The 23,069-nt window shown below is 44.4% G+C and overlaps 2 protein-coding genes across 3 annotated transcripts in view; one reads left to right on the top strand and one right to left on the bottom strand.

Annotated features, from left to right (window-relative positions):
* Positions 1–13,567, bottom strand: part of GPR180 (G protein-coupled receptor 180) — a 34,547-nt gene extending 20,980 nt beyond the window's left edge. Inside the window, exons 1-3 of the mRNA XM_068267919.1 lie at positions 13,334–13,567; positions 11,889–12,047; positions 10,174–10,374 (exon numbers count right to left, since the gene is read on the bottom strand). Coding sequence (XP_068124020.1) covers positions 10,174–10,374; positions 11,889–12,047; positions 13,334–13,475 — 502 coding nt within the window. The 5' untranslated portion in view covers positions 13,476–13,567. The remainder of the gene's footprint in view (positions 1–10,173; positions 10,375–11,888; positions 12,048–13,333) is intronic.
* A 76-nt stretch (positions 13,568–13,643) lies between these two features.
* TGDS (TDP-glucose 4,6-dehydratase) overlaps positions 13,644–23,069 on the top strand; it is a 56,969-nt gene continuing 47,543 nt past the window's right edge. The window contains exons 1-2 of one of the 2 annotated variants that reach the window (XM_068267921.1): positions 13,644–13,846; positions 22,173–22,239. In XM_068267921.1, coding sequence (XP_068124022.1) covers positions 13,776–13,846; positions 22,173–22,239 — 138 coding nt within the window. In that variant the 5' untranslated portion in view covers positions 13,644–13,775. The remainder of the gene's footprint in view (positions 13,847–22,172; positions 22,240–23,069) is intronic. The other variant, XM_068267920.1, reaches the window with a different exon arrangement.

Here is a 23,069-nt window from a genome sequence, read left to right as displayed (position 1 = left end):
TACAAAGTGTATAATACACTTTGTTAGGTAAACAAAGTGTATTATACATGCTGCATCCTCCCTGGTGGTCACAGCGTGCGATCGACCACCAGAGAGGACGGCAGCACTGTAAGTTAACCACACAGCACACTGATCCTGCCCCCCCTGCTCATGGATCGCCCACAGCACCCATCAGACCCCCCCCCCCCGATCACCACCTGACACCACTGTTTGCACCCAAGCACCCCCCTAATCACCTATCAATCACTCCCTGTCACTATCTGTCAACGCTATCTTTTAGCTCTGGTCCTAATCTGCCCCCTGGGGGCTCCTGATCACCCCCCCCCCACACACCCTCAGATCCTCCCCAGACCCCCCCCCCCCCGCGAGTACTGTATACATCTATTCTTCCCTGTAATCACCCAATGATCACCTGTCAGTCACCCATCAATCACCCCCTATCACTGCCACCCATCAGATCAGACCCTAACCTGCCCCTTGTGGGCATCTGATCACCCACCCACACCATCAGATCGCCCGCAGACCCACCCTCAGATCACCTCCCAACTGCATGGTTTACATCTGTTCTCTCCTCCAAACATCCACTGATCACCCATCAATCACCCCCTGTCACTCCTATCCATCAGATCAGACCCTAATCTGCTCCCTGCGGGCACCCAATCACCCGCCCACTCCCTCAGATTGCCCTGAGACCCCCTTTGATTATCTCGCAAGTGCATTGCTTGCATATATTCTCCCCTGTATTCACCTACTGATCACCTATCAATCACCCCATCACCACCTGTCACTCCTATCCATCAGATCAGACCCTAATCTGCCCCTTGCGGGTACCCAATCACCCGCCCACACCCTCAGATTGCCCACAGGCTCCGTTGATCACTTCGCCAGTGCATTGCTTGCATATATTCTCCTCTGTAATTACCTACCGATCACCTATCAATCACCCCGCCACCACCTGTCACTGCGGGCTCTTGATCACCCCCCCCCCCCCCGCCATTGTGTACTGCTAATCTCCTGTCTGCAACGCTTGATTGTGCTTTGATTTTCTCAATTGCCCTGTGATTGACTTCGGTTGTCTCTTGATTGGTTTTTGATTGTCCCGTGATTGGTTTTCGATTGTCCCGTGATTGGCTTCGATTGCGCTGATTGGCTGTGATTGCCGTTTGATTGCCTCTAATCACTCTTATTGGCTCCAATTGTGTTGCAATTGCTTTGATTGCCCTCTGATTAGCTTTGATTGTCTGTGATTGTTTCTGATTGCCCCCATTGCTGTCTGATTGGCCCCTGACCCCCCTCCCCCCCGGTCACTATCCTAGTGATCTAAAAACAGTGATTAGTGAAAACTATCACTTTTTTAGTATCACTAGTGTTAACGGTTAGGCCAATTAGCTAGGCCCCTGTGTTAGTGTCAGTTAGCGCTCAGCCCACTGCACCACAGTCACTAATTAGTCGCTCATTAGCTTCATCACTGTAGCTGATCAGAACTGGTAATATATAGTATCTGTAAGTGCCCATTACTGATCGCAGTCAGATCTATATTAGGGTCACTAGGATCCACTAAAAACTCAGTGTTTGCCCGATCAGGCCAGATCTTTCGCCTGCACTTGCGTTAAGCCCGCCCCACCGCAGTGACAGAATTTTTTTTTCTCATCACTGCAAAAAACACTGTACAATAGCTGTGGCGCTGTAAAGATCAGTTTTGATTTTTTTTTAATCAAAACTCAGTGACCACAGCTTTCTACTCCACAAGTACTCCCTTTTGCTAGGTAGGTGCTCTTTTTCCTGGGTAGTCTCAGAGGAATACCCCCTTAATTTAGCAGTCCACAATGGCAAGATAGGGGCATTTCCGATGATGAGGTGTACAGGTACATGGCCCAGTTGGATGAGGATGATTGGGACGTCTCATCCGACGAATCTTCTGGGTCAGAGTACGAACCTGTAGAGAGCAGTGGCTCGCTGACCGATAGCGATGACGAGGTTGAGGTCCCGGCTAGAGCCGGGCGTACCACACCCCATGTCACTGGATCGCAGGTGGCCCAGAATCTGCCTCAAGGGCAGCAGAGTGGTGCTAGCGCTGGTCTAAGATTTCATGGTGGGGCATACACCAGCAGCGTAGCATCTCCTGGACCTAGCACCAGTACTTCCGTAGACCCTGGTGAAGAGGTGAGCACCAGAATGGAAGTTGAAACTGGTTCGGTGGCACGTGCATTAAGACCCGAGTCGCAGCCACCAAGAAAATGGGCCCATACTACCTATAGTCTTACAGAGGTGCTGGCAAATCCCAATTGGCAATCCCCTGGTTCCGCCGCACCCGTACTGCCCCCTTTCACCGCCCAGTCTGGAATCCAGGTGGAGACAGATAATCTAGGAACGGCCCTAGACTTTTTTCATCTGTTCTTCACCGAGGATCTCTACGACTTAATTGTGGCTGAGACCAACAGTTATGCCACACAATACATCACCGACAACCCGGATAGGTACTATGCCCAGCCATTCCGGTGGAAACCACTCCAAGTTTCTGAACTTAAAACTTTTTTGGGCCTTCTCCTTAACATGGGTCTAGTCAAATTGAATGTATTGCGGTCTTATTGGTCTACGGGCCCAATATATCACCTGCCCATGTTCTCTGCTGCCATGTCCAGGACACGATTTGAGAACATCCTGCGCTTCCTGCACTTCAATGACAACAAAACCTGTCATCAAAGTGACCACCCTGCTTATGACCGGCTCCAAAAAATTCAGCCCCTCATAGACCACCTGTCATCAAAATTTGCAGATGCTTATACCCCTGAACAGGACATCTGTGTAGAGGAGTCCCTCATACATTTTACCGGGCGCCTTGGCATCACACAGTACATCCCAAGCAAGCGCGCCCGGTATGGGGTGAAACTGTATAAGCTCTGTGAAAGGGCCACAGGCTATACTTATGCTTTTAGGGTCTATGAGGGAAAAGACTCAAAATTGGAGCCGGTCGGATGCCCTGACTACCTGGGGAGCAGTGGCAAGATTGTGTGGGACTTGGTGTCACCTTTGTTCCAGGAGGGGTACCATCTTTATGTGGACAACTTTTACACAAGTGTGGCCCTCTATCAGGATTTAAAGATAGAAGGAATCAGCTGCTGTGGCACCGTGCGGCCTAGTCCCTGGGGCTTCCCCCCACGGCTTGTTAGTACCCGGCTTGCACGGGGGGAGAGGGCTGCCTTGTGTACCGATGACCTGCTCGCAGTGAAATGGAAGGACAAAAGGGACGTTTACCCTCTGTCCACCATTCACACAGACAAGACAGTGCAAATTCACAGGGCTACTGAGGTCACTGAAAAACCCCTCGCCGTCCACGACTATAATGCTAACATGGGAGGGGTGGACTTCAATGATCAGATGTTAGAGCCCTATTTAGTTTCCCGCAAATCCAGACGCTGGTATAAAAAAAGTGTTTGTTTATCTAATTCAATTGGCTATTTACAACAGCTTTGTTCTCTACAGTAAGGCTGGGAAAACTGGATCTTTCCTTAAATTCCAGAAAGAGATCGTTACGGAACTCCTGTATCTAGGAGGTGCCGTGGACCAACTCCAAAATGCAGTTAGCCGGCTGCATGAAAGGCACTATGCCTTTCCCATTCCGAGTGCCCCAAATCAACACATCCCAAGAAAACGTTGTCGTGTCTGCAGCAGGGCTGGAATAAGGCGTGACACCACTGTTTACTGTCCCATGTGTCCTGACCAGCCTGGCCTATGCCTAGGGGAGTGTTTCCAGAGGTATCAGGAGCAGATACACTTTTAGAGAGTAGGGAACTCCAGACATAGCAATAGGCACACAAGGGTCTCTGTGCTATTTCACACTGGTGCGCTGCGTTAGGGAAAATTGCCTAGCGAAAGTCACACTTTGCGGTCCCCCCCTACGCCGGAAGTGCTTGACTTAACGCTAGTGCATGCCTACGTTACTGCGTGGCTTCTGCTGCAATTTGGGTCGGCCGGAAGTCATGTTAGTCTACCGCGACGCAGTTAATTACTAGGCCGAATGCGATTACTAGGTTGAATGCTACTCTTGCGGTATTCCCTGAAGGTCTGTTTTGGGCGATGCGGTGCACGCGACCCACCGGATACGCCAATATGCAGTGTGAACCCAGACATCGGGTTTCCAGAGACTCTAATACACAGTGCTGCCAGAGACCTCTCCTTTCACTTGGGACAAAGCGCATAATGTACTTCGCCACATCTCTGCGCGATTTGCACTTTGCACATTGTCCCATGGGGGAGGAGAGGTTTGTCCTCGGAAGGGTAAGAAAAAACAATAAAAAAAAAACAGGTAAGCAAAAAAGTTAATGTTTGGTTCCCAATGTTAATGTTTGGGTTAAAAATGTTCAACAGAGTTTATTAAAGTTGACGTTAATGAAGTTATTGCTTTGCTGCTTGCTTGTTTTTTTTGTGTTTTTTTTGTTCTCTCTGTTTTCCATCCTTTACCCTTCCACGTCGACCGACCAACCGACCGACCGACCAACCAGCTGCAGCACTGATGGTGCATCCTGACAGAAGCATTGTGTGTCTGTCAGATTACACACAAGTCGTTGGATGCAGCGCTGCAGGACGATATTTCTCCTCCGCAGTAAAAAAAAAAAAAAAGATACGTTTGCCGAGGCATATGAGCTGAGGGGCTGAGTTCCTATGCTTTGGCAAGCACTTTGTATCAAAAAAAGAACTCTGGCAATGATCTGTTCATCCACATCGTTCGGTGTGAATGGAGAAATCGGGTTTGCTAGGGCATACGAGCTGAGTGGGTTTGGACGTTTTTTGGGTGGCAGCTCCTATGTCCTGGCAGACCCCTTCCCCTCTTTTTTTTCCCCACATTTTTTGGCAGATATTTTTCATCCACATTGATTGACTGATTGTTTGACGTTCATTTTTCCTTTCAGCCCAGAGTGCACTGGAAACTCCTATACATGTAATTATTGCGGAGACTCTAAAATGCCAGGACAAAAAATAAAATTTTCTACGAACTCACCATGCCCCTCATGGAATACCTTGGGGTGTCTTCTTTCCAAAATGGGGTCATTTGTGGGGTTTATTAACTGTCCTGGCATGTGGGGGGGGGGGGTGCTAAATTGTGAGCACCCCTGTAAAGCCTAAAGGTATTCATTGGACTTTAGGTCCCTTAGCGCATCTAGGCTGCAAAAAAAGTGTCACACATGTGGTATCGCTGTACTCAGGAGAAGTAGTATAATGTGTTTTGGGGTGTATTTTTACACATACCCACGCTGGGTGGGAGAAATATCTCTGTAATTGGACAATTGTGTGTAACAAAATCAATAAATTGTCATTTACAGAGATATTTCTTCCACCCAGTGTAAAAATACACTTCAAAACACATTATACTACTTCTCCTGAGTACGGCGACACCACGTGTGACACTTTTTTGCAGCCTAGGTGCGCTAAGGGGCCCAACGTCCTATGAGTACCTTTAGGATTTTACAGGTCATTTTGAGGCATTTGGTTTCTAGACTACTCCTCACGGTTTAGGGCCCCTAAAATGCCAGGGCAGTATAGGAACCCCACAAGTGATCCCATTTTAGAAAGAAGACACCCCAAGGTATTCCGTTAGGAGTATGGTGAGTTCATAGAAGATTTTATTTTTTTGTCACAAGTTAGCGGAAATTGATTTTTATTGTTTTTTTTTCACAAAGTGTCATTTTCCGCTAACTTGTGACAAAAAATAAAAACTTCTATGAACTCACCATACTCCTAACGGAATACCTTGGGATGTCTTCTTTCTAAAATGGGGTCATTTGTGGGGTTCCTATACTGCCCTGGCATTTTAGGGGCCCTAAACCATGTGGAGTAGTCTAGAAACCAAACGCCGCAAAATGACCTGTAAAATCCTAAAGGTACTCATAGGGCATTGGGCCCCTTAGGGCACCTAGGCTGCAAAAAAGTGTCACACGTGTGGTATCACCGTACACCGTAGTGGTATAATGTGTTTTGGAGTGTATTTTTACACATACCCATGCTGGGTGGGCGAAATATCTCTGTACAAAAATTATTACTATTTGCCCCCTTCCTGATTTCTTATTCTTTTGCATGTTTGTCACACTTAAATGTTTCTGCTCATCAAAAACCGTTAACTATTAGTCAAAGATAACATAATTGAACACAAAATGCTGTTTTAAATGATGATTTGTATTATTTAGTGAGAAAAAAACCCCTAAAACCTACATGGCCCTGTGTGAAAAAGTGATTGCCCCCCTTGTTAAAAAATAACTTAACTGTGGTTTATCACACCTGAGTTCAATTTCTGTAGTCACCCCCAGGCCTGATTACTGCCACACCTGTTTTAATCAAGAAATCACTTAGATAGGAGCTATATGACACAGAGAAGTAGACCAAAAGCACCTTAAAAGCTAGACATCATGCCAAGATCCAAAGAAATTCAGGAACAAATGAGAACAAAAGTACTGTAATTGAGATCTATCAGTCTAGTAAAGGTTATAAAGCCATTTCTAAAGCTTTGGGACTCCAGCGAACCACAGTGAGGCCTGAAACACACCAGAGGAGTTTTTCTGAGCGTTTTGAGTTTTTAAATCTGCTGCTAATGTTATCCTATGTGTCTGTGCACACTGGAGCAATGAGGTTTTGTAAAAAACCCCATAGCATTACATTGGGAAGAGCTTTTAGAGGTTTCAAAACCTCTTCCCAATGTAATGCTATGGTTTTTTTTTACAAAACCTCATCGCTCCAGTGTGCACAGACACATAGGATAACCTTAGCAGCAGATTTAAAAACTCAAAACGCTCAGAAAAACTCCTCTGGTGTGTTTTAGGCCTGAGAGCCATTATCCACAAATGGCAAAAACATGGAACAGTGATGAACCTTCCCAGGAGTGGACGGCTGACCAAAATTACCCCAAGAGCGCAGAGAAAACTCATCCGAGAGGCCACAAAAGACCCCAGGACAACACCTAAAGAACTGCAGGCCTCACTTGCCTCAATTAAGGTCAGTGTTCACAACTCCACCACAAGAAAGAGACTGGGCAAAAACGGCCTGCAAGGCAGATATCCAAGGCGCAAACCACTTTTAAGCAAAAAGAACAATAAGGCTTGTCTCAAGTTTGCTAAAAAAACATCTTAATGATTGCCAAGACTTTTGGGAAAATACCTTGTGGACCGACGAGACAAAAGTTGAACTTTTTGGAAGGTGCGTGTCCCGTTACATCTGGTGTAGAAGTAACACAGCATTTCAGCAAAAGAACATCATACCAACAGTAAAATATGGTGGTGGTAGTGTGATCGTCTGGGGTTGTTTTGCTGCTTCAGGACCTGGAAGGCTTGTTGAGATAGATGGAACCATGAATTCTACTGTTTACCAAAAAAATCTGAAGGAGAATGTCCGGCCATCTGTTTGTCAACTCCAGCTGAAGCGATCTTGGGTGCTGCAGCAGGACAATGATCCAAAACACACCAGCAAATCCACCTCTGAATGGCTGAAGAAAAACAAAATGAAGACTTTGGAGTGGCCTAGTCAAAGTCCTGACCTGAATCTTATTGAGATGTTGTGGCATGACCTTAAAAAGGCGGTTCATACTAGAAAACCCTCAAATAAAGCTGAATTACAACAATTCTGCAAAGATGGGAGGGCCAAAGTTCCTCCAGAGCGCTGTAAAAGACTCGTTGCAAGTTATCGCAAACGCTTCGTTGCAGTTATTGCTGCTAAGGGTGGCCCAACCAGTTATTAGGTTCAGGGGGCAATTTCTTTTTTACACAGGGCCATGTAGGTTTTGAGCTTTTTTTTCCTCACTAAATAATAAAAAACATCATTTAAAACTGCATTTTGTGCTCAATTATGTTATCTTTGACTAATAGTTAACGGTTTTTGATGAGCAGAAACATTTAAGTGTGAGAAACATGCAAAAGAATAAGAAATCAGGAAGGGGGCAAATAGTTTTTCACACCACTGTATAATGTATAATATATATATATATATATATATATATATATATATATATATATATATATATATATATATATATATATATATATATATATTTTTTTTTTTTTTTAATTATTCTTTTTTTTTTACACACAATTGTTCATTTACAGAGATATTTCTCCCACCCAGCATGGGTATGTGTAAAAATACACCCCAAAGCACGTTATACTACTTCTCCTGAGTACGGAGATACCACATGTGTGACACTTTTTTGCAGCCTAGGTGCGCTAAGGGGCCCAACGTCCTATGAGTACCTTTAGGATTTCACAGATCATTTTGAGGCATTTGGTTTCTAGACTACTCCCCACGGTTTAGGGCCCCTAAAATGCCAGGGCAGTATAGGAACCCCACAAGTGACCCCATTTTAGAAAGAAGACACTCCAAAGTATTCCATTAGGTGTATGGTAAGTTCATAGATTTTATTTTTTGTCTCAAGTTAGTGGAAAATGACACTTTGTGAAAAAAACAAACAAAATCAATTTCCGCTAACTTGTGACAAAAAATAAAATCACTTCAAAATCGCTTTCCTGTACAAAGAAAAAAAAAAAAAGATGGAAAATTGCTTTGCAAAACACTAGTGATTTTGCTAGCGTTTTGCAATTCCCAGTGTGAAGGAGGCCTAAGACTTTCTATACAATGCTTGGATTTTGTACTTTGTACCATATAGGATAAGACTGCTGCAATAGTATAAACTGTTTGGGGCCTATCTAGATTGATTCAGTAAATAAGGTGAAGCTATACAATAAGGTGAAGCTATACAGATAAATGATAAAATAACTGTATATGTAACTGCAGACTTTAGACCAGGAACCTTTTTGGCTGAAAGAGCCATATACTCCACATATTTTAAAATGTAATTCTGTGAGAGCCATACAATCTGTTTCAAACTGGGACAGTACGCATGGTCACCTCCCTGTTGCCATGGTGATGTGTATACAGTTGATCCGCCGGTCAGCGGAAGTGTAATGCTACGTACACACATGCGACTACGATCGTTCGTTGTTAACGGCGAACGATCTTTTAATTGACGAAAGAACGACCGGAGTAAAGTTAGTTCTAAAAAGTGTGTAAAGATCACATCGTTAGAACGAACGTTACACCACGTAAAAGCACTTAATGCGCCTGCGCATAAAATTGTAAAGTTCCCTGGAGAAAAAGTGAAATGCGCATGTCCAGCCTGGTACAAACGATCGTTTCCAACGATGTACTACTTTTGAAAACGATCGTCGTTGGTTAAAATCCGCCGAGACAGAACTTTCTTTTGTAGCGATTTGGCTCGTTCGTCGTTAGACTTAATAGTCGGTGGTTCGTTTTTTGTAACGATCGTCGTTGGTAAAGATCGGGGAACGATCGTTACAAACGACTATAGTCGCATGTGTGTACGCACCTTTAGACACGTCTTCAGCTACTCTTGGATTTCAGCAACATCAGCAATTTCCCCGAGAGCCAGACAGGAGAAATACCGACTAACCGTTTGTACAATTATCTAGCTGACTTGGGGGTTGATTCACTTTGTAGGACGAAATCCCCCCACTTTGGCCCAATAGGCTACTTGTCAAGTGACAGACAGCCAATTGGCCCAATCAAAGTGCAGGGATCTCGTTCTAAAAAGTCACTGGACTTGACAGCGTCCAGGGTGGGACAATTGGAGTGGCCGTCAGTTTGGGGGGGGGAGCACGAGTAAGTTATTAGTGCACACAATTTTTCTACGCTAAGCTGCGCTGCTTAAGCAGTGTAGCTTAGTGAATCAACCCCTGAGAGCCAGATGTAGCCATCAAAAGAGCCACATCTAGCTCCCAAGCCATAGGTTCCCTACCCCTGCTCTAGACTGTACCTTGTGCATCTGTTTTAGTAAAACAAACACTTTATAAAACATAACCATATATTTGTTTTCTTAATATTCACCCAGCAGAATAAAAGTGAGTGAGCATTCTTACCAACCACAAAGCACCGCACAACCACTCAGCCCAGCAGAATAACTTGGAATAAAAGACTGAATTCAGACTTTGTCATCTGCCAGGAGATATTGACCACTGATACCAATGCATGTGGCATTCTGGTAACAGTGACACACAGCTGCCATTGCCTCCCATTCTGAGCCCCCCATCCCCTGCTGGGATACATGTTGGATGCATCCACCACTTCTATGAACCAGAATTAAAATGTGTTTTTACACTCCATCATATCCACACATACCAGACTCATCCGCTCCAAAATGATCAAAAGGGTTCCCGGCAGAGTCAGGATTGAGGAGGGTGACTTGAAAGGTGATCTCATCAGACGTAGGGTCCTCATAGCTCATTAGACAAGTGTACTTGTCAACATATATGGCATACCATGCAACTGGAGAGATGATCTGTGGCAGAGTGTAGTTATATTCAGTTTGGTTCAAGGGAACTACAATAAAGAATGTAAAAGACAGTATAACACAAGCAGTTCTATAGTAGACAGATACCACACACTTTGACATCCATCAAAAAATGTAGTAAGCTTTCAAGAAAGTCAATGCCCAGTACCACTAAGCCTAATACTATACATGCATTACTGGTTCTCAAATTGGCTGTATATATTCAAGTCCACACAACAGCCCTACAGTCCTGTACAGATCACTATTGTTTATCACTGCTGGTGTAAGCTGGAGGGACTCTAGGCCACAGTGACTAGATTTCTGTAGCCTGACCTAATTGGTAGAAAACCGTGGTTTAGTTTTATTATGCGCTTTGGGGGCCAACAAAATCTATACTATATAATTATGCTTTAAAGATGGCTGGCTGTTTGAATGTGGATATGTAGACCCATCACTATTGCATAAATTTAAACCACAAGGCCCGCAGGCCAAAATGCGGCCCTCCAGAGCTTCCAATGTCCATCATTGTAAACAGCAAAAGACAGCACACTGCAGAGTAGCGCAGTGAAGCAGTGTAATGTTTGCTTGCTCCAGCGATATGTTATCTCTTCCGTACTTTCTGACAGTCGAATGCTCTGTGCTTCCATACTTCCTTCTCTCAGTCATGTGGTATGCCTCATGAATCAGAGGTATGCTGCACAGACTGAGTGGGATGGAGGGCAGAGGGAGGATGAGCGGCACATGCGTGAGGTCATGCGGCTGGTGGGGGAGCAGAGCAAACAATGGGATTGGCATTGCTGGGGTTGAGAAGATCGCCCAATGAATCGTTCGTGGGTTGGGGGTCACCGGCTGCCGTACTCACGCCTGACTGTCGGTTTAGGTGGTCGTTGTTGGCTGCCTCAGTTGACTTAAGTCAACTCTAATTTGAGAATGATCAATAAATGTTAATAAACAAATTGCCCCATCATTCATAAAGGAGCTGTCGGTAAGGAGAATCAATGCGGGAAAACACCGCTGCCGGTATTTTCGACTTCTGGGTGGGCATTCATAAAAATGTATCCAGTTGCGATAGCAGTGCGGAGATTCCCCGAACTAGGCTGGCGGTAGGCTTGTAGAAGCAGCCGAGTTGATACATTTCTACGTGTTCCGCTCTACTGCAGCTGCCTGGGAGGTCTGTGTCTCCATTCACTTTATATTGGTATCGCCACATCAGAGGGAGTGGTGCTTCCCGACCTCATACCGCTTGCGGTATACTTTATGAATTTACATTTTGTTACATTTGTTCCGATAATCCGCACAAGGCGGTGATTTATCACTCTGCACGGTAGTGTAAGTTTTTCATGCAGAAAGAGGCTTTATGAATGCAATACTTTCCGAGTGTTCGGTAAAGTCAGCTGTTTTAAGCATTTCCGCATGCGGAAATGCTTTATGAATGATAGCCTATGTTGTAGATTTTGGCCTGTAACGTGATTGAGTTTGACACCCTTGATTTAAACAGTTTAAAAGAAATTAAACTGCTGCCACTTAGCTCTTAGATAGAACCCATGCCACAAACAGTACCTACTTGTTATTTGTGCCAGAGCCAATCTCTCAGGACAGCTGTATTCTTCCTTACTCCCATGCATTCTCACCCATTCTTCATCTTGATACAGATACAAGGCAGCATCTTTTCCAACGGCTGCTGCAACATTGCTGATACGAACACGCAACACCGCTTGTTCTCCTAATAAGCCAAAATAAACAAAAATATTTAACTTCTTTATTTAAATACATTTTACATATGTTCTATATGCATATATAATTACTGATTATTCCAAATAGAAAATGTTGCCAGAGGACACAGTGGAGCATGTGGTAACCACCCTCTTACATGAGTCACAACGCTAGTTCCAGCAGCACTGGAATAAACAGCCTTTGCCTCACTTTCTTCTTCCAATTCAATCTGCTCATGGGTCACCAACTAATGCATGCTACCAGTTAAGGTACTACACATGCAGCCCTATTCAGATTTCTTCTCTAAGATGCAGCAAAATAAAGGGTCCAGCACAAATTCTGATCAATACAAATGATTGATGATGTGGTGGGGCTTTATCCGACAGACTGTGAGGAGATCACAGCAGCCACTACAGTACTCAAATATTTATCTCCCACACTTCCCATTCCTGCATGGCATGATCCAATTATCATAAACTCAGGCGGAGATTTTAGTTTTTTGCTTTCCGTACAAATTAAGAAAAATTACTGAATTAAAGTTGGGTTATTAGTACTGCTAACTACTAATATGTAAGGGAAAAGGAACGTTCTAGGCCTCCTTCACTAAGTACAATGAATATTCCCCAGAATGCAACCCTGTGTGCTGTTATTTGTCAGTGCTGAATGGCCTATGTGGCTTGTTCAGATATGACATTCTGATTCAGTTTCTTTTGCCATGCAGTCAGACATGTGCAATCCCCACATTGTATATTCTAATGGGACAGTGTATATTGGTGTAGAGGCATAGTTTGGACAGACTGGTGTTTTGTAAAGTTGAATGAAGCTTTGTTTTTATAGCTGTCAGCCAGTGTTCAACTTACAATGTAAGACTATGGGAACAAAGAGGTGCGGGAGTATGGTGTAAGAATAAATAAAAAAAGCATGAAATGGCAGCTTGAGAGCTGCAGCCACTTAGATCACACTCAGGATGAGGCTGGGCAGATCTAAACATGTTTACTATGGCTACATTGTTGAATTAAATGTTACACACTACAGCAAACAGTTGCAAGGAGCAGCTGATCATCATTCCACATTGAGACCTTTCCAGTGCATAATGAAGCTCGCCATGGCCACACAGCAGACAAGCCTGTCTAGTATACAGGTGCTGTATGTGGAGGTGGGGGCCATTATATTCCAGCCTGTACATAGTGAGTAGCGCTGGGAAACCCAGTGATGAGAGGCATGCTCTGCGCCCTGTGGCTCTTGTGCCTTCTGCTGATGTCTGGGATGTGTGCATAGCTGCCATACTGTACCCACCATGGAACAGGAAGGTGAATATGTGCTGTCCCCGGCTGTGCCAAGCCAGGGCGCTGTCAAAGCTGCCATGCACGGTCTTGGCCTGCGCCGTGTACAGCGCACTCAGCAGCAGCACGGAGAGCAGCAGTGGCCCGGCCAGCATCTCCCTCCTATCAGCTTCCCAGCGGCGACATGTGCAGCTCCCAGCCGCCACATCTGCAGGGGGACCGGAGGCGGGACTAGCGCGTCATGTCATCACTCCAGCCAATCAGCTGGCCAGCACTGGAGGACCCGGGGAAGAGCTATACCTAGCTACGTGTACGTCGCATGCTAATGTCGTAAAGCGACACTGTCGTGGCTGTGTTGTCAGGGCTGGACTTGGATAGTTCTGCATGTAATCCGGTTGTCGGGCTCTGGCCCGATCATTAGGCCAGGCGTATAAGTGACAGCGGCGCAGAACGTCATGCAGGAAGATAGCGGACTGCCTGGGGGCTTCTGTACGAGGCTGCTGGTGACCGGCGGGGCTGGCTTCATGTAAGTGGTCGGGGTGTAGTGATCGGATCGGCCGGAAACATCCGTACGTGTATGCCTAGTAAAGCAAGGATACTCATTGGGAAATTGCTCAGTTGCAGATTTCTTGCATTTGTTGTATTGGGATGATCAATGAGATGCAAATAATTCCTCACTTCATTCAAATTTCATGTTAATTATATGCAGCTTGAAATTTGACCAATCATAACTCCCTGTCATTTATTTTATTGGTTCAAGCTGAATATTATTTATAGGATACATGAGACAAAAAGGTTTACTTACCTGGAGCTTCCGCCAGCCATTAAAAGCCTATAAGCAGTGATGGGCTCATGACAAACACAGAACATTTACAGTGGGTTGCAAAAGTATTCGGCCCCCTTGAAGTTTTCCACATTTTGTCACATTACTGCCACAAACATGCATCAATTTTATTGAAATTCCATGTGAAAGACCAATACAAAGTGGTGTACACGTGAGAAGTGGAACGAAAATCATACATGATTCCAAACCTTTTTTACAAATAAATAAGTGCAAAGTGGGGTGTGCATAATTATTCAGCCCCCTGAGTCAATACTTTTGCCACCTTTTGCTGCAATTACAGCTGCCAGTCTTAGGGTATGTCTCTACCAGCTTTGCACATCTAGAGACTGAAATCCTTGCCCATTCTTCTTTGCAAAACAGCTCCAGCTCAGTCAGATTAGATGGACAGCGTTTGTGAACAGCGGTTTTCAGATCTTGCCACAGATTCTCGACTGGATTTAGATCTGGACTTTGACTGGGCCATTCTAACACATGGATATGTTTTGTTTTAAACCATTCCATTGTTGTCCTGGCTTTATGTTTAGGGTCGTTGTCCTGCTGGAAGGTGAACCTCCGCCCCAGTCTCAAGTCTTTTGCAGTCTCCAAGAGGTTTTCTTTCAAGTTTGCCCTGTATTTGGCTCCATCCATCTTTCCATCAACTCTGACCAGCTTCCCTGTCCCTGCTGAAGAGATGCACCCCCGAGCATGATGCTGCCACCACCATATTTGACAGTGGGGATGGTGTGTTCTGAGTGATGTGCAGTATTAGTTTTCTCCCACACATAGCGTTTTGCATTTTGGCCAAAAAGTTCCATTTTTATCTCATCTGACCAAAGCACCTTCTTCCACATGGTTGCTGTGTCCCCCACATGGCTTGTGGCAAACTGCAAACGGGACTTCTTATGCTTTCTGTTAACAATGCCTTTCTTCTTGCCACTCTTCCATAAAGGCCAACTTTGTACAGTGCATAACTAATAGTTGTCCTATGGACAGAGTCTCCCACCTGAGCTGTAGATCTCTGCAGCTCGTCCAGAGTCACCATGGATCTCTTGACTGCATTTCTGATCAGCGCTCTCCTTGTTTGGCCTGTGAGTTTAGGTGGATGGCCTTGTCTTGGTAGGTTTACAGTTGTGCCATACTCCTTCCATTTCTGAATGATCGCTTGAACAGGGCTCCGTGGGACATTCAAGGCTTTGGAAATCTTTTTGTAGCCTAAGCCTACTTTAAATTTCTCAATAACTTGATCCCTGACCTGTCTGGTGTGTTCTTTGGACTTCACGGTGTTGTTGCTCCCAATATTCTCTTAGGCTTCTTGCACACCAAGACGTTGCATTAGGTGGCACGTTAAGGTCGCATAACGTGCACCTAACACAACGTATGGTGCTGCAAGAGCCGACGGTAGAGTGAGCCGCGTTAGGCGGCTCGAGTCCTATAATGTCTCCCAGAGTGGCGCTGATTGGCCAGCGGGACCACGTAATGCGGAGCGAGACACTCCGCATCACGTGGTCCCGCCGGCCAATCAGCGCCCGCCAGTGCAGTGAATATTAAGTAGCCATGTGCGCGGCTACTGTAGCTGGCTCTCCCCGCCTCCTCTCCGCCCCCCACTGCGCATGTGCAAACAGTCTAACGCGGCTATAGCCGCTCCAACGCCATAGCATGCTGCACTTTGCACAGAACGTGCAGCGTTACATGTAACGCAACGTGGGCTGTGTGAACAGCCCACTTGTGTTACATTGCTGTGCGTTGGGGGAGCGTTACAGGCGCACTAACGTGCGCCTGTAACGTCTTGGTGTGTAAGCCGCCTTAGACAACCTCTGAGGCCCTCACAGAGCAGCTGTATTTGTACTGACATTAGATTACACACAGGTGCACTCTATTTAGTCATTAGCACTCATCAGGCAATGTCTATGGGCAACTGACTGCACTCAGATAAAAGGGGGCCGAATAATTATGCACACACCACTTTGCAGTTATTTATTTGTAAAAAATGTTTGGAATCATGTATGATTTTCGTTCCACTTCTCATGTGTACACCACTTTGTGTTGGTCTTTCATGTGGAATTCCAATAAAATTGATTCGTGTTTGTGGCAGTAATATGACAAAATGTGGAAAACTTCAAGGGGGCCGAATACTTTTGCAACCCACTGTATATCGCTCTTTTCTCCTGGCGGGCTCAAAGCGCCAGAGCCACTAGGACGCACTCTATAGGCATTAGCAGTGTTAGGGAGATTTGCCCAAGGTCTCCTACTGAATAGGTGCTGGCTTACTGAACAGGCAGAGCCCAGACCCGAACCCAAGTCTCCTGTGTCAGAGGCAGAGCCCTTAACCGTTACACTATCCAGCCAGTAGTCTTGAGTCCCTAAAGACTCAAATTCGTGATTTAAATGAGGCTTAATTGCCTCAGCTGTGCTACTGGATAACAAGGGTCCTCCCTGTACTCAGCTTGCCTGCGTCCTATTGGATGCGTTGCACGTCTCACTACCGTGCATTTCCTCCTTCTGGCTTGAAGGAGGAAGTGTGCGTAGTGAGGCTTGCAACGCGTCATGACTACCTGTGAGCACATCACTGCCTATGTGTGTTTCACCGCAGCTCCTTGGGTCTTTCACATTAGCAAATGCGTGCATGAACCGATTTTGTGCACGTGTTAATAACTTGCGGCATGACATTGGGAAGTTGTGGTGTGATGCTGATTAGCGGCGGGAAAACGCAGCAGTTAGACGTTCCAAAGCTCCCAGATGCGTTATAATGGAACGCTCTGAAATGCTTTGTCTAATGTGAAAATTTAACCACTTGTTTTATAATTCAACCCTTTACAGCTTTCACGGTTTACTGCTGGGTCATACAACTTTGCACCCAAATGAATTTTACCTCCTTTTCTTCTCACGAATAGAGCTTTCTTTTGGTGCTATGTGATTGCTGCTGTGATTACTTTTTTTATTAATTAAGGCTACTTACACACCAGGATGTTGCATTTAGGGGACGTTATAGGGCCCCTAACGCAACCCCTGGTGGTGTTGGAGCAGGACGCTACCAAGAGCCGCGTTACAAGCAGCTCTTGGTGCGCCTGCTCTGTCGGAGGCACTGCGGAGACCACGTGAGCGGAGCTCTCCGCATCACGTGGTCCCGCCTGCCAATCCGCGGCCGCTCCAGGAAGTAAACACTGCAAATCCAGTGAATATAAAGTAGCCATGTGCCTGGCTACGTAGTGGCCTCTCCCCGCCTCCTCTCCTCCCCTAAAATAAAAAAAATTCACCGTACTGAGCATGTGCAAACAGTATAAAGTACTGCATGCAGTACGTTGATCTTGACGTGAAGCGTTACTGTGTAACGCAACGTGGGCACTGTGAACAGCCCATTGATTTATCATTGCTGTGCGGTGGGGGCGCGTTACAGGCTGCTCTAACGTGCGCCTGTAACGTCCCACTGTGAAAGCAGCCTAAAAAAATCCCTAAATTTTTTCATTTTTATGTTCCCCCTTCCCCCCTAAATTGTCCCTACACTATGTAAAAATATATGCCTATGGCAGGAATTAGATGGTGAGCCCATCAGAGGGACAAGATAAGATGTCAATGTTATATAAATATTTATCTGATAAATATACAGCCTGCCAGCACTAATTAGCCGCTGGCAGGCTGTTCGCTGCGGCCATTTGTTTACAAAGACAGGAGCTTGTGTGAGCGTGGGCTCTTGTCTAATCTCGCTCCTCATGAGATCACGCCATATGGTGTGACTGAGGAACAATGGAGCCACTCTGCACCTGCAAATCTTTGTTAGGCGGTCGCAGAGTGGTTAACGTGAAAGTCAAATAGACTTACGTGTTACCTTTCTAAACGCAGCCTAGGTGCGATACGTCAAATTGCAAAGATCAGCTCTCAGTGGGAAAGGTCCCTTAGCCAGTCTTCTGGGGTACCCTCCGTAGTGGCTGGCAGCTTCTGCAAGTGCGGCAGACGTGCCAGTCATTTGCCCGTGGCCACGATTGTTCTGCACATATACTTAAGGTTCGTATACACGTCCGATAAAGATCGTTCGTTACGAACGATTCATGACGTTTACACGATATTCAAATTAGACGGAAAAGATCGTTCGTAATGAACGATTGTGTACACACGTGAACGATATAAGTATAAAGTACTGAACGACGAACGATTAAAAAATGCGTGCGCAAACGGAAGTGACGTTATGACAGGCAATAAGAACATGCGTTATCGGACGATCTTTGTACACACTGCAACGATTGAACGATTATCTTTAGAAAAAATCCGCCGGGTTGGATCGGTCGGATTGAACGATAACGGTCGTTATCGTCCAAAAAACGATCGTTGGAAAATTTGGAGCGCACGATTATCGGTCCAATTGTCGTTATCGTTCATTTTTGAACGATCGTTATCGTACGTGTGTACTCAGCTTTACTCCAAAACATGTTGGGGTGGGAAAGCAGATATTCCCTGTTAAACATTTAGGCCTCTTTTTCACGGACTGTTGACAGGCAGTGACATGCCTCTCAAACTCTTACAACTGCTTGCTGGTGCCAGTCAACTGCTTGCTGCATACTGCTGCCAGATAACTGCTCACTTGTGCCTGGTAACTGCTTGCTGAGCACACAGCTCAACAGTCTGTGGAAAAGAGGCCTTAATTACTTGTTGCACTCCTTGTAGTTTGTGTTCCTGTGCCCTTGCAAACAATATTATATCGGGGAAACTACCATACCCATGTTTGTAAGAGTGCAGGCGCACATACTGTTGATAAAATCGGCAAAAGGAGTTTTAGAAGAGGCACATTTTCAGCCACATCTTGACATAACAAGGTGCCAAGTATGTGCACTGGTATTACTTACTAGGTGCCATTTACCCACCTTTAGATTCTTTATGTAGGGGTGGGATTAGATGTAGCCCCACCCCCTGTTGCCAGTTTTGGGGGCAGTGTGGCCTAGTATGCCCACAATGTGACAACTCACCATGGTAAAAGGTGCCTATATGCTTATTTCCCAGCTTTCTTGTTAGTTCAGAGGTGCTTTAACTGATCTTGGAGGTAGTCTTTCAGAAAATAAGCATGGTTTTCCGTGGACAGTAGAATAGTCTCAAAGGGGTTGACTCATCACTCTTTGGTAATATTACCGTGCACGCTTTGTGCACAGTAATATTACACAGGGCTGAGGATTCTGAACAATTTTTGGGTACCTGGAATTGGAGTCGGAGGTTTCATAAACTAAGGAGTCAGAGGCTTTTTGTACCGACTCCACAGCCCTGATATTACTTGTAGTTATGCTCGGAAGTACTGCAAGATACGCTAGTAGCGTGACCCACAGTACTCTATTAGCACAACCGCTACTATGGTAATTGCACGACTGGAACACCACGGGGTCATGCTACTACGTATCTCACATAACTACAGGTAATCTTGCCCTGCGCTGTGTGTGTATGGTAATATTACTGTGGAATGGTGAATAAACCACTCAGTCAGTTGTCTGGGCGTAGCCATGGTTGTCTGTTAAACCTTTCTGTCCTCTAAAATTAATGTTGCCTTTCTAAATAAATTTCCCTTGAGGAAGTTTGTGACGTTCTAGTCTTGTGAGGGACTTGTGCCTTCAGATATTTCATTTCTTATCTTGTAAAGCCTCCCATATGAACTAATCTTTTCTAGAAATTAGAAATTGTATACATTTCTAAATAAACCTCATTAAAAATGTTGCCTCTTGCTTATATTCATTTTTTCTTATCATAGCACAGAGTATTCGACACTGGATGCCAATAATTCTAAGTTAATGCAGGATTATGCAAATTGTGTGTGCATGCAAATTTATGCAACTTGAAAATGGACCATGGTGGAATTCGATTGGTAAATTTTCAAAAACTGCAAACAGTCTCATTTATCTTATTGCTAAAGCTGAACTGTAAATAGCAGTAATGTTAGTGTGACACAAATTTTGTTCATTTAGCTCTCACAAAAGAGACATAATCACAGTTTGAACTTTCCATTATTATCTCAGGTTCTCTTTCACTACCTTCCAAAGTGTCCTTACTATTTACTATTGCATCATGATAGCTCCAACTTGGGCAAATTTTGTTTACTTTTGCATAGTGCTGAGTGGAGTTAGTTTACTGTGATTGCTGTCTGTCAAAAATCGTTAAAAACAAATAAAAAGACAGAGTAATGTCTGGAGAGTTTTCAGGAAACTAGAGAAACTTTATGAACAGAAGTTGAGAGCCTGGGGGAACATAGGATATAAAAATTGAGTGAACAAAAAACTCATCTGTGGTTACAGATTCAAATTTTTCCTTATAAAAAAAACTTTAACGGATAATTTCAAAGAATGGTGGCAGGATAACTTTGGAATCTGTTCAAAGATTTTGTTGGCCTGATGCAAGAACTAGAAAAAAGTAACTTAAAGAAATGGATAAATAGATATTTTTGAGACTTTAAAACAAGTGAGTGAACATCCTGTTTTGCAACAAAAAACAGTAAACTTAAATTGCACATTGAAAGATATAATAAAGAATTGGTTGCTAGAAAAGACAATAACTTTGGGCAATATGAAGCAGCCTACAGACTGGGGTATGTCTATAGGTGGGGCAGGCAGAACCCTCAAAACCCTCCTTCCAATACCTCAGAAAGTGGGCAGTGGAAGACCCAGATTCTTAGTTGGATGCAGGTACTATCACATTGGTTTCCTCACCTGAGCAGAGTTCAGTGGCGAGTGGTCACCCCAATGCCAGGTGTCAGATTGTGCCTAGGAAAAATTCTAATAAGGACAGAAAAGAGAATGAGAAGAAAGGTAAGGACAAGAGGAATATAGGTCCTATTAACATGCACCTAACAAAATGTGGGGTAGATTCCCAGGAAGGGGGGGGGGGGGGGGGGGGTACATGGGGACCTGTGTATCCGCATGTGGGCCGCCGTTGTCCTCGTCTTTTTTTTTTTTTAGGGAACAAACGTGACAATTTGGATCAGAGAGTGAGGTTCGTTGGATAAATACTTGTTCATGGGTGATGGTTATGCAAACAATGTTATGCAGATCGATAACATATCTGGTGAGTGTTTATCTAAAGGTCTAAGGGAGTTATTATGCAAAGGTCTGAGTTGATGCCCTAATGGCACTATGGTCAGGTTTAAATCCATTAAAGGACAACTGTAACAAGAGGGATATGTAGGCTGCCATATTTATTTCTGTGAAAAGCATGCAGCAGATCAGGTGTTTGTGAGATTATCAGATTTGACAAGATTATCTGCATGCTTGTTTCTGGTGTTATTCAGACACTACTGCAGTCAAATAGACCAGCAGTACTGCCAGGAGGCAACTGGTATTGTTTAAAAAGAAATACATATGGCAGCCTCCATATTCCTCTCGTTACAGTTGTCCTTTAAACACCTCCATTTCTTTGGCCGGAATTTGACACTCAAAATGTTACATAGGAAAACAAGTGAAAAAGAAGTGGGGGCGGCGAGACCACGCCACAAGGCTGATTCCCGAAAGATTTCATGCTGAAATCAATCGGGAATTGGCATTGGCCTGTGGTTTATGGCGTCCAACAGATTTCTCTCCGATCAGCGAGAGATCTGTGTTTTGGCCGATCGGCCACCAAAATCGTTAGAGGTATGGCCACCTTTAGTGTGAGGCTAGGATCAGGATTACCGGTAGCTTTATGATCATGCATACAGTAGGGTCATTTAGTGTTAGATATAAGTTAGGGCTGAATGCTGTTATTTAAGGATTAGACTTTTACTGTGGACAACCAGGAAATTGTGCCAAGTAGTCGAAGCTGAAGCAGTTTGTCCAAAGGGTACATCAGTCTTGTGTAATGGCAGAGATGATAACCAGTGTTTCAGTTGTGACATCTTCCAATAGATTATGAACACATTACAAGTACAGTAATATCAAACATCCCAGGTGTATGACCAATTTTAGTGGTGTTATCTACAGTTTTGCTTGTTGTTGTTTTTTTTGTATTTTTAGGTTGCTTCTGTGCAGCTTGGACAGAACATTTTACATGATTCAAATGTAGCACTTTGACTTCTCTTTTTGTCTCACAGAGCATCCCATATGATCATTTCACTGGTTGAAAATCATCCTGAATACCTGGTTATAAACCTTGACAAGGTAAAAATGACTGTTTTTTTTTTTTTTGTTTTTTTTTGTTTTTTGTTTTTTTTTTACAGCTTTTAAATAGTACTTTTGGTCATGGCGCTTCAAAATCGCCAGCTTTATATTTTGCTTACAGTAAAGGACACCGGAGCCAAAAAGAATATGAGAAAAGGGGGGAGCAGGCATGTATAGCAAGCTGTCCTGATGCTCACCGCTCCCCCATTCTCCTTTCTGCCCCCTCAGGTACCTGTAGTTGCCCTGTGGCCCCGTGTTCCGGTCGGCTTGGTTGGCATCCAGTGCACTTTTGTTTGCAGTGTAAAACCAGCCTTAGCCATAGACCTTGAACAAGCATTCAGCAGATTAGGTATTTCTGACATTTTTGTCAGATCTGACAAGAGTCCATATTCTTCGCACTTCAGTTGTCCTCTAAGAATTTACTTTTTTTTTCTCTTACATTTTCATTTTTTTTTTATTGGCTATTGATTTAGTAATTGCATATTGCTGATATCTTCCACAGAACTTTACAGAATACTGTAAAGCTAGTCCCTGACTTCCAACAACCCGTCGATGCAAATGGCCTGAAAATTTGAAATTTGACTTAGTGGGAACAAGTGAAAAAAAATTGTTCAAAAAAAATCTGTTTAAAATTATTCAAAGAAAAAATATTTTTTTAAACCATTAAAATGTAATTTTGCTGCAGTAGACTGAGGACAGAGATGACGCAGTGGTGGGACAGAGGAGGATACGGAAGGCATGGGGAGCAGAGGTGACCAAGAGGGGGACACTGAAGGCACAAGGGGCATAGAGGAGGTACAGGGGACAGAGATGGCACAGTGTTTCGACTT

The sequence above is a fragment of the Hyperolius riggenbachi genome, chromosome 2, assembly GCF_040937935.1.
Source record: "Hyperolius riggenbachi isolate aHypRig1 chromosome 2, aHypRig1.pri, whole genome shotgun sequence".
NCBI classification, from domain to species: Eukaryota; Metazoa; Chordata; class Amphibia; order Anura; family Hyperoliidae; genus Hyperolius; species Hyperolius riggenbachi.
Note: the sequence above shows the minus strand (reverse complement) of the source record. Positions and strands in the feature narration are given on the sequence as shown.